The following is a 12,656-nucleotide window of genomic DNA, read 5'->3' on the forward strand; positions in this document are numbered from 1 at the left end:
TAGCCCAATTGAAAATATTTGAGTCAATTGGAGGTGTAACTGTGGATGTACAGTGCCCTGCAAAAGTATTCGTATATATTGAACTTTGCGACCTTTTGCCACATTTCAGGCTTCAAACATAAAGATATAAAACTGTGTTGTTTTGTGAAGAATCAACAACAAGTGGGACACAATCATGAAGTGGAATGACATTTATTGGATATTTCAAACTTTTTTAACAAATCAAAAACTGAAAAATTGGGCGTGCAAAATTATTCAGCCCCTTTACTTTCAGTGCAGCAAACTTTCTCCAGAAGTTCAGTGAGGATCTCTGAATGATCCAATGTTGACCTAAATGACTAATGTTGATAAATACAATCCACCTGTGTGTAATCAAGTCTCCGTATAAATGCACCTGCACTGTGATAGTCTCAGAGGTCCGTCAAAAGCGCAGAGAGCATCATGAAGAACAAGGAACACACCAGGCAGGTCCAAGATACTGTTGTGAAGAAGTTTAAAGCCGGATTTGGATACAAAAAGATTTCCCAAGCTTTAAACATCCCAAGGAGAACTGTGCAAGCGATAATATTGAAATGGAAGGAGTATCAGACCACTGCAAATCTACCAAGACCTGGCCGTCCCTCTAAACTTTCAGCTCATACAAGGAGAAGACTGATCAGAGATGCAGCCAAGAGGCCCATGATCACTCTGGATGAACTGCAGAGATTTACAGCTGAGGTGGGAGACTCTGTCCATAGGACAACAATCAGTCGTATATTGCACAAATCTGGCCTTTATGGAAGAGTGGCAAGAAGAAAGCCATTTCTTAAAGATATCCTTAAAAAGTGTCGTTTAAAGTTTGCCACAACGCACCTAGGAGACACACCAAACATGTGGAAGAAGGTGCTCTGGTCAGATGAAACCAAAATTGAACTTTTGGCAACAATGCGAAACGTTATGTTTGGCGTAAAAGCAACACAGCTCATCACCCTGAACACACCATCCCCACTGTCAAACATGGTGGTGGCAGCATCATGGTTTGGGCCTGCTTTTTTTCAGCAGGGACAGGGAAGATGGTTAAAATTGATGGGAAGATGGATGGAGCCAAATACAGGACCATTCTGGAAGAAAACCTGATGGAGTCTGCAAAAGACCTGAGACTGGGACGGAGATTTGTCTTCCAACAAGACAATGATCCAAAACATAAAGCAAAATCTACAATGGAATGGTTCAATAATAAACATATCCAGGTGTTAGAATGGCCAAGTCAAAGTCCAGACCTGAATCCAATCGAGAATCTGTGGAAAGAACTGAAAACTGCTGTTCACAAATGCTCTCCATCCAACCTCACTGAGCTCGAGCTGTTTTGCAAGGAGGAATGGGAAAAAATGTCAGTCTCTCGATGTGCAAAACTGATAGATACATACCCCAAGCGACTTACAGCTGTAATCGCAGCAAAAGGTGGCACTACAAAGTATTAACTTAAGGGGGCTGAATAATTTTGCACGCCCAATTTTTCAGTTTTTGATTTGTTCAAAAAAGTTTGAAATATCCAATAAATGTCGTTCCACTTCATGATTGTGTCCCACTTGTTGTTGATTCTTCACAAAAAAATACAGTTTTATATCTTTATGTTTGAAGCCTGAAATGTGGCAAATGGTCGCAAAGTTCAAGGGGGCCGAATACTTTCGCAAGGCACTGTATTTCAAGGCCTACCTTCAAACTCAATGCCTCTTTGCTTGGAAAATCAAAAGAAATCAACCAAGACCTCAGAAAAACAATTGTAGACCTCCAAAAGTCTGGTTCATCTTTGGGAACAATTTCCAAAGACTTGAAGTTACCACATTCATCTGTACAAACAATAGTACACAAGTATAGACACCATGGGACCACGCAGCCGTCATACCACTCATTAAGGAGACACGTTCTGTCTCCTAGAGATGAACGTACTTTGGTGTGAAAAGTGAAAATCAATCCCACAACAACAGAAAAGGACCTTGTGAAGACGCTGGGGGAAACAGGTAGAAAAGTATCTACAAGTATATCCACAGTGAAACGAGTCCTATGTCGACATAACCTGAAAGGCCGCTCAGTAAGGAAGAAGCCACTGCTCAAAAACCGCAATAAAAAAGCCAGACTACAGTTTGCAACTGCATATGGGGACAAATATCGTACTTTTTGGAGAAATGTCCTCTGGTCTGATGAAACAAAAATAGAACTGTTTGGCCATAATGACCATTGCTACAGTATGTTTGGAGGAAAAGGGGGGATGCTTGCAATCTGAAGAACACTATCCCAACCGTGAAGCATGGGGGTGGCAGCATCATGTTGTGGGGGTGCTTTGCTGCAGGAGGAACTGGTGCACTTCACAATATAGATGGCATGAGATGGAAAATTATGTTGATATATTGAAGCAACATCTCAAGACATCAGTCAGGAAGTTAAGCTTGGTCGCAAATGGGTCTTCCAAATGGACAATGACCCCAAGCATACTTCCAAAGTTGTGGCAAAATGACTTAAGGACAACAAAGTCAAGGTATTGGAGTGGTCATCACAAAGCCCTGACCTCAATCCTATAGAAAATGTGCGGGCAGAACAGAAAAAGTGTGTGCAAGCAAGGAGGCCGACAACCTGACTCAGTTACACCAGCTCTGTCAGGAGGAATGGGCCAAAATTCACCCAACTTATTGTGGGAAGCTTGTGGAAGGCTACACAAAACGTTTGACCCAAGTTAAACAATTTCAAGGCAATGCTAACAAATACTAATTGAGTGTATGTAAACTTCTGACCCACTGGGAATGTGATGAAAGAAATAAAAGCTGAAAGAAATCATTCTCTTGTCACGCCTTGACCATAGCAAGCTGTTTATTCTCTATGTTGGTTGGGGCGTGATAGTGACTAGGGTGGGTCATCTAGGTGTTTTTGTATTCCTATGGTGGCCTGCTATGGTTCCCAATCAGAGGCAGCTGTTTATCGTTGTCTCTGATTGGGGATCATATTTAGGTAGCCATTTCCCCATTGGTATTCGTGGGATCTTGTCTACGGATAGTTGCCAGTGTGCACCAGTAGCGGCACGGTTCGTTTGTGCTTGTTAGTTTTATTTTGTTCGGTTTCGGTTTATTAAAAATATGTGGAACTCTACTCATGCTGTGCCTTGGTCTACTCCTTTCGACGAGCGTGACATCTCTCCACTATTATTCTGACATTTCACATTCTTAAAATAAAGTGGTGATCCTAACTGACCTAAGACAGGGAATTTTTACTAGGATTAAATGTCAGGAATTGTGAAAAACTGAGTTTAAATGTATTTGGCTAAAGTGTATGTAAACTTCTGACTTCAATTGTATATATAATATACTGTATATTCAAATATCAAATATAACTTCCCACTGCAGAGTATTCGTTGGGGTTCTCATTTTGGCACAAAGCTCAACTATGCAGTACAGGAAAACTCCAATAGACGAGAGGTCTTCTAATAGTGACAAATTAACTGACTGGCTGACAAACAGACTGACTGGCTGACTGGCTTGCTGACAAACTAACTGACTGGCTGGCTGACTGGCAGACAAATGAACTGACTGGCAGACAAACAGACTGACTGGCAGACTGGCAGACAAACTAACAATGGCTGGTTGGCTGACTGGCTGACAAACTAACAATGGCTGGTTGGCTGACTGGCTGACAAACTAACTGGCTGACTGGCTGACAAATGAACTGACTGGCTGACAAAGTAACTGACTGGCTGGCTGACTGGCTGACAAAAGAACTGACTGGCAGACAAACTAACTGACTGGCTGGCTGGCAGACAAACTAACAATGGCTGGTTGGCTGACTGGCTGACAAAGTAACTGACTGGCTGACAAATGAACTGACTGGCTGACAAATGAACTGACTGGCTGACAAAGTAACTGACTGGCTGGCTGGCAGACAAACTAACAATGGCTGGTTGGCTGACTGGCTGACAAACTAACTGACTGGCTGGCTGACTGGCAGACAAATGAACTGACTGGCAGACAAACTAACTGACTGGCTGACTATTTTCAGTCTCCTCAAACATAACAAATCTTTGCTCTCAATAGGGGTCAACATTTTAAATAAGTGATACATTCATGAATCAATTAAAAAGGCATTTAACTGACACACAGTGCTCACCTTCGTCTGCAATAAAGTCTTTTAGTGAGGACCACGTCCGGTTGTTGCAGAAAAAGGTTGTGTTGGTGTTGAGGGTGTTGTTGACGCAGTGCGCCGTGCTGCGTACGCACTTCTGTCGTAGGTTACCCATGAAGAGCTGAAGGCCGATGAGGGCGAACACACTGAGGCAGAAAACGGTTAGGATCATCACGTCCGCCAGCTTCTTCACTGACTGGATCAGCGCACCCACGATGGTCTTCAGGCCTTCCCAGGAAAACAGGGGCAGAGGTCAATAGGTCAGCATGCACACACATGGAAATGGACATGGTAATTATCTTTGGCTAGCTAGCTCCGTGAAGTTATGGTTATTGTGAATATGTCATTTATTAACAAAACATTTTGAAAAAATTATTAAAAATTCTGGAAGCTACTTGTCTGGTTACTTTTTACAATCACATACAGTATAGTAGTAACAGTAACTTAAGTACAGTGTATTACTATGTATAATACATTATACAAATTACAACTATTGTATTAAGAACAATACAACGACTCACTATCCATAAACATGACATGGATTAAATATACTGTACAGTAACAAATTCAGAACATCAAAGCAACAAAGCCAAACACAACTTTAAGACACCAACACCACAGTGAAGACAAAAATAAATCTAACGCAAACAAACTAACCACAGCAGGAAGAAAAATTGTCTTGCGTTTCTTTTCGAGATTTCAAAAATGCACAGCAAATTCACAATGTATGCTCATTGACAACAGACACTTCCCAAAATAATAAGTGAAACCATCTAATTGAACTAGTTTTGGCTGGCTGGCTGGCTGACTGGCTAACAAACTAAATAACTGACTGACTGACTGACAAACCAACTGACTGACTGAAAAACGAACTGGCTGGCTGGCTGACAAACTATCTGACTGGTTGACTGGCTGACAAACTATCTGACTGGTTGACTGGCTGACAAACTAACTGACTGGTTGATTGGCTGACAAACTAACTGACTGGTTGACTGGCTGACAAACTAACTGACTGGCTGACTATGGCGGCTGACTGGCTGACAAACTAACTGGCTAGCTGGCTGGCTGGCTGGTTGATCGGCTGACTAATTTACTGACTGGCTGGCTGGCTGACTAACATATTTAGATTTTAACCCTGTCTCAGAGTGTGCCCAAAGCATTTTCAAGCTTTCCTAGCATGTTGTTTGCTAGCTAACTATATATCATCTGAGCCTATGCTATTATCTCACTATCCTGATTCCTACTGGATTAAAGGTAGTGTAGCTGGGGCAGGGTCAGAATGCTGCACAGTACAGTATGAACACAAAGAAGAATTGACAGACTCTAAGCCATCACTTCCACTCTGGCATTTACAGCAGACGGCGTGGGCCAAAGGAGGTCAGCCGTGAAGAGCCTGACGCACCATGTCTCTGAAGAGCACCAGACAACAGGAAGTAGTGGTGGAATACCTGGGCCATGACTGATGTAAATTAGCCCTTTCAGAGTAGATACTGGGTACCTATGGTACTGGCAATCCCTATGTGACATAACCAGGAAAAACTTCAGGCCCTAGTTAGGCTAAAGTAAAAAGTAGGGTTGAGGGTGTTTCCCTGGTCAGGTCAAGTGGACATGTTATGTACTGTCGGATTACAGATGTAGGATCTTAATTTAGCCAGTTTATCACAGCAGGAAAATAATCCTGCAGCAACAGAAAATGTGAATTATTGTTTGGATTATAATGAATTACATTTTTTGTAGGGGTAGATTTATTTTATATTAGATCAAATCAATTCGGACATTTTAAAGTGGAAATTACAAACTTTAGAAGTATTTATAGACCATGAATACACTACAAGTTTGCGTTTCGTGCTGTGCATGACATTTCCTCCAACAACAAGGTGATCAAATTAAGATCCTAAATCATATAGGATCCTGCTCAGAAATATACTGCACTATATGTTCCTAAGGGTACTGTACAGCTATTTCATCCAAACAAGATTTAGTCCTACTTGATTAGAGATCCGTTCTGAATGGGGAGCGTCTGTTGTGAATTGAGATATTATTACCATATGAAGTGGTATTTGACTATACCCATGCATGTTTGATGTTAAACACTAAGGGTGAATGAGACCTGTTGAGTTTAACCTTAATTTAACTAGGCAAGTCAGTTAATTAAGAACAAAATAGTATTTACAATGACAGCCTACCAGGGAAGAGTGAGTGTGTGGACCTGCCTTGTTCAGGGGCAGAACGACAGATTTTTACCTTGTCAGCTCGGGGATTTTATCCAGCAACCTTTTGGTTACTAGCCCAACGCTCTAACCACTAGGTTAGAGCCACTAGGCTACCTGCCACCCCAAAGGTAGCATGATCTTTGGGCTTCAGGCCAGATGTCATGCTGAAACTTTATCCATGGACTACATTCACTTTGTTGATGTCTATAGCATAGTTTGCATATAGCAGGTGGACGCAAGCATGGGTGCATGGCCACTAGATTTTTTAAATGTATTTCATTTTTAATTTTTAATAAATTACTGACATACAAACTTAACATCTTAATAGAAAACAAACTATAGGCAAACATATTCTATAGAGTACCTAAAAATGTGAGAATCCTCCATTTTGAATCAGAGGTTGCCCAACCCAAAGGTCTCATTTCCTACACCTCTGGCATTTCCACTCACTGGTTTTTTAATCAACAGAAACAAAAATGAAATGACAAGGGACTCTGTTCCAATACCCACACTAGCAGGCCACTTTGAATGCATTGCTTCATCCTAAGTAGTGTGCTAATAAGGACGTATTGGAACGAAGCCGGGGGGTTTAGTTCTTCCAGCGGTGGGTGGTGTCTTAGTGTTTGAAACTCCCTTCTCACCTGGGATGACTGAGATAGTTTTCAGTGCTCGTAGGACTCTGAATGTCCGTAATGCTGAGACATTGCCCAGGTCCACAAATTCAGTAACATATCTGCAATAAGCGAAAGTCAAGCAGACACAATGACAAAGCACCAACGACAGGCAAAACACAACAGGTGAAGGGCCAGGATTGGAGGAGAGAAAAGAGGGGGGAATGTGGCTAGAGGTCAAGGGTCATAGAGAGTGGCTTTGGATTGGAGAGAGGTGGAAGACGGGGGAGGGGATTGTACAGAATAGTAACAGTACGTGGACTGGACAATAGAAGATGCAACCCATTTTTTCGGTAACACTGCAGCAGCAGGGGAGACTCCCTCTTACCTGGGATTACCGAAATAGTTTTCAATGCTCTGAGGACCCTGAATGTTCGAAGTGCTTGGAGATTGCCTACTTTAACAGACTCGGTTAGCAACCTGCAGGATCAAATTACAGTTATTTGGTCAAACACAAAAAAGGAAAGATGACCGTAGGCTCAGCACTGCTCACTGTGTCTTAGTGTGTTGTTTCCCTGGAGAACAGGACAGAAACAGATATTTAGAGGGACCCTTTTGACCTTTAAGACTGCTGTTAGTGTATCTCCAAACCAAGAGACAGCTGAGAGCCCAGAAAATGTTGGGAAAAACCAGTATGGTGCCAATCCATGTAATGCTTATGTGAGTTACAGTATATCAAGTCTTCTGTGCCAAAGTGGTTCCTTTCCCTAACATGGCACGTTATTTCTCTCGAGGACCCAGGCCCAGCCTACTCGTAGAACAGCAAAATGTATCTTCCCCATTTAACACAACCGCTCTGAATTAGAGAGGTTGCCTTAATCTACGTCCATGGCGCCCTGGGAGCAGTCGTTATTGGGGGTTAACTGCCTTGCTTAACGGCAGAACCGAAATTCTTTCCACCTTACCGGCTCTGGGATTCAAACCAGCGACCTTACGGTTATTGGCCCAAAGCTCTTAACCGCAAGGCTACCTGCCAACCCACAGGGGGATGACATCCCTCAGTTTCCATGGGAACCCACGGGGTTGGGGGTGTGGACATTTATCAGCGTGGTGGGGGGGTTAACTGCTTCTCCGATCATCAGTCTGAATTTAATAAAGCCAGCAGCGGGAAGGAAGGTAGCCTGTCGTAGAAACTAGCAGGAGGGCTGCGAGGGTCGGTGACTTATGTGTTCCTGTCCTGCTAAAGATCCATCTGACCCCACAGAGGCTTCCAGTTCAAGGACGACTGGCCCTCTGGAAGGAGAGGTAAATAAAACTGTAGAAGCCAAAAGAGAAATCAGCACTTCATCACTGTACGGGGGGATTCATGGGTGGGGGGGGGGGGGTTCAAAATTGTTGCCTTAGAAAAAGGTACTGTGTTTTTGACCATCCACAGTAGAAGGTCATGAGGAAAATACATTATTCAAAAAGCAACTTAAGGTGCTTTCTACACCCACACAACCAAAGCAAAATATAACATTTTGTCATTTCATTTAGGTTGCATTGCACAATTTTGGAAGTAAAAGTTTGTACTGCCACGGTTGGCAAAAAAAAGGATTGAATAGGATTGAAGTATAATATACCTCTAATACAGTAATGCAAATGTCACAGTCACATTTTGAGGAAAATATAATTGTTTTATAATCATAAAGAGAAGCCCTCAATATTGAGGTCAAATATTAATTGAAGCTTCAGAGTTGAGGATCATTCCTCTTATCTGAGTCGTATGGCACTTTGTCAACTCAAATTAATCTCCAATTGGATCAGTAACTAATCCCGATGTTAGTGATTTTCAGTTAATCATTAAGTAACATGGATGCATCAAAAAGATGTATCAACTTAAAACAACCAAGTTGTTTTCTAGAACTGTAGTTTCCTCCAATATTGAAGAACAAGAGGAAGTAAGAACAGCATCCACAAACTTTTACTTCCAGTGACATTTTCCGGTCGAATGTAAAGGGACTTGACAAAGGAGTATAGAGGAGAGATAGACGGAGGTCAGAATATAACATGTCAGACAATAAATATCATACAATACTCAAATACACTCTTCACACTGTTGTGCAAACCCAAACCGTACTCTGCTGGCTCAGATGTTTTCCTTTCACGTTTTTCATTCCAGCACGGTTACGTCAACTGTTACAACAACGGTTCCAACAACTGTTACAACATTGTGGATGCATAACCAAGCCAGCACAGTACAGCTTGGCTCGGCTCAGTTTGACTCAGCTCAATAGTGTGAAAAGAGTATTAGAGAAGGAATAAAAGGGCTTCTATTGCTTTGAGAGTTCAGGTTAGAAGGAATGAGAGGACAGGTTAGAGGGAATGAGAAGACAGGTTAGAAGGAATGAGAGGACAGGTTAGAGGGAAGGAGAGGACAGGTTAGAGTGAAGGAGAGGACAGGTTAGAAGGAATGAGAGGACAGGTTAGAAGGAATGAGAGGACAGGTTAGAGGGAATGAGAGGACAGGTTAGAAGGAATGAGAGGACAGGTTAGAGGGAATGAGAAGACAGGTTAGAAGGAATGAGAGGACAGGTTAGAGGGAAGGAGAGGACAGGTTAGAGTGAAGGAGAGGACAGGTTAGAAGGAATGAGAGGACAGGTTAGAAGGAATGAGAGGACAGGTTAGAGGGAATGAGAGGACAGGTTAGAAGGAATGAGAGGACAGGTTAGAGGGAAGGAGAGGACAGGTTAGAGTGAAGGAGAGGACAGGTTAGAGGCAAGGAGAGGACAGGTTAGAAGGAATGAGAGGACAGGTTAGAGGGAAGGAAAGGACAGGTTAGAAGGAATGAGAGGACAGGTTAGAGGGAAGGAGAGGACAGGTTAGAAGGAAGGAGAGGACAGGTTAGAGGGAAGGAGAAGACAGGTTAGAGGGAAGGAGAGGACAGGTTAGAAGGAATGAGTGGACAGGTTAGAAGGAATGAGAGGACAGGTTAGAGGGAAGGAGAGGACAGGTTAGAAGGAATGAGAGGACAGGTTAGAAGGAATGAGAGGACAGGTTAGAAGGAATAAGAGGACAGGTTAGAGGGAATGAGAGGACAGGTTAGAGGGAAGGAGAGGACAGGTTAGAGGGAAGGAGAGGACAGGTTAGAAGGAATGAGAGGACAGGTTAGAAGGAATAAGAGGACAGGTTAGAAGGAATGAGAGGACAGGTTAGAGGGAAGGAGAGGACAGGTTAGAGGGAAGGAGAGGACAGGTTAGAAGGAAGGAGAGGACAGGTTAGAGGGAAGGAGAGGACAGGTTAGAAGGAAGGAGGGGACAGGTTAGAGGGAAGGAGAGGACAGGTTCAAAGGAAAGAGAGGGCAGGTTAGAGGGAAGGTTTAGGGTCACACAGTAACAGGAGAAATACAGGGAGGTCTACTGTAACAAGAGAGATACTTACGCCATGACAATCACACTGAAATCCAGCCAGTTCCAAGGGTCCCGTAGGAAGGTAAATGGCCCCACACAGAATCCCCTTGCCAGAATCTTTATCAACGATTCAAACGTGTAAATGCCAGTGAAAGTGTACCTGGGTGGGTGTATGGGGTAAGGGAAGGGGAGAACAAAAGGTCAAAACATTAGCAAGCAATGGCATAAGCTAGGGTGAGGGACAACCCTCCCCCCTTCTTCCTTCACATGGTTGCCCCAACTCCAAGTGCAGTTCTAATAAAATAAAATGTAAAAAGAAGAAAGAAACCAAGAAGGAAATGGACAGAGAGGTAAACACGTAGCAGATTTAGGGAGACAGAGACACAGGACAGAAAGAATGAGAAGCACATGGACAGTACAGCACTTGTCAGCCCAGAGGGAATGAGACAGACAGCAAGCTCTTTGACAGCAGTGCTCCTTGATGAGTTAAGCAGGTCATCAAGACAAGAATATGCATTCAAATCCAGGATGTCACTGTAATGTATTGGTTTGACTCAGACTGACGGGAATCATTGAACTGTACTTTACATTGACAGTATATATCAGTCCAAGTCAATACATTAGTCACTTAATTGTAACATCGAATAAATTAAAGAGAGTGAGAGAGAGACACTCTTCAGAGTCAAAGGACACTGGGATGAAGGATGCAGCATTCGGCGGAAGTGCACAGCCATATTCCTTTTAGTTTTTGTCATAGCTACTGACTCAGTTCTTCCTGTAAGGTTAATGGTTAACAGACTGTGACTGGCTCGGAGTCATTTCGTGCTACAGATTTTTCCAATGAGCCCCTTTTTGAGTGAGAATATAAACAGCCTGATTTGTAGTGTGTTGTTGACAGTGTAGATTCCATTTGCTGAAAGGCTGCCTTCATTAAAGGTAAACTTGGCAGGCTGACTCTGACTTAAAACAGGGTGGTTGCTTTAACACTACACTGGTTACATGTCTGTGGGTCAAATACACCTTGTCCATATGACAGATTCCTCTGCCTAACAGCAAATCCATAGTGTGGGATGGACTTATACTCTGAATGATTGAGAATAGAGAAGAGATAGATAAATAGATAGATAGATAGATAGATAGATAGATAGATAGATAGATAGATATATTTTACCCAAGTCCAACTCTACTGATCCCATTTCTATAAAACTTCATCTGAATGATAATTCCCATTCCATCATTGATTTTGCTTTCAGTTGTTTGTTTATCGTAGTGGTTGGAATATGAATCCCTTTAATGAAAATTTAAGAAGGCATAAACGGTATGTGTCACCCATGGTTGTTCATTCCGATGCAGCATAGCAAGAGTGCAATTAGCAAATAAGCCGGGTACACTAAAATCATGAACTTACTTGCTAATTGTGGTTGGCAAGGCAACAAACACCTGGCAAAGCGTTACATCAGGACACATAGGGCACAGAGGGTCAATACAGTCAAAGAGGTTTGAGGGAACAGAAAAGAAAGAACACAGGAAAGAATTCACAGAAGAAGCTAGCGTCAATGCTGAGAGACAGAGAAGATGGGAGGACAAGGCATACTTACTCTACATACTTGGCCCAATACTCTGGTTCCGACATGGCCATGAAGCAACAGTTGGTCAAAATAGTGCACATTATGAACAGACTGAATAACGTGCACGTGGTTAAGGAAAATGGTGATTCAATAACAACATATACATACATACATCACAACACTACTATTCTGAATATAAAGACATAATGAGTATGCCCTTGTTCCCCATTTAGGTTTGGTTTGACTGCTGTCATTATCACCGTCATTGAGCAGAGTAAAGAGAACAAAATAAAATTGCTAACACGTTATGGGAAAGGGAAAGGGGGGTAACTAGTCAGTTGTACAACTAAATGCATTCAACTGAAATGTCTTCTGCATTTAACCTAACCCCTCTGAATCGGAGAGGGGCGGAGGGCTGCCTTAATCGACATCCACGTCTTCAGTGCCTGGGGAACATTGGGTTAACTGACTTGCTCAGGGGAAGAACAACATATTTTTACCTTGTCAGTTTGGGGATTCAATAAAGCAACCTTTCGGTTACTGGCCCAACGCTCCTACCCGCCTACCCTGCTACCCGCCATGTGTTTTAAAGCTGTAATAACCCCAGTAACAACATTGTTGTTAAATACATTTTCAGTGTTGTAGTTGGATAAATATGACATTTACAGAAGTATTCAGACCGTTTACTCAGTACTTTGTTGAAGCACCTTTGGCAGTGATTACAGCCTC

General features: G+C 42.6%; 1 protein-coding gene across 1 annotated transcript in view; it reads right to left on the reverse strand.

Annotated features, from left to right (window-relative positions):
- Positions 1–12,042, reverse strand: part of LOC100136701 (sodium channel protein type 3 subunit alpha) — a 151,917-nt gene extending 139,875 nt beyond the window's left edge. The window contains exons 1-4 of the mRNA XM_036934870.2: positions 11,958–12,042; positions 10,391–10,519; positions 7,001–7,092; positions 4,132–4,374 (exon numbers count right to left, since the gene is read on the reverse strand). Of these exons, the coding sequence (XP_036790765.2) occupies positions 4,132–4,374; positions 7,001–7,092; positions 10,391–10,519; positions 11,958–12,028 (535 nt within the window). The 5' untranslated portion in view covers positions 12,029–12,042. The remainder of the gene's footprint in view (positions 1–4,131; positions 4,375–7,000; positions 7,093–10,390; positions 10,520–11,957) is intronic.
- Positions 12,043–12,656: the final 614 nt, after the last annotated feature.

This window comes from Oncorhynchus mykiss, chromosome 11, assembly GCF_057628025.1.
Source record: "Oncorhynchus mykiss isolate SJ-2025 chromosome 11, ASM5762802v1, whole genome shotgun sequence".
Taxonomy (NCBI): Eukaryota; Metazoa; Chordata; class Actinopteri; order Salmoniformes; family Salmonidae; genus Oncorhynchus; species Oncorhynchus mykiss.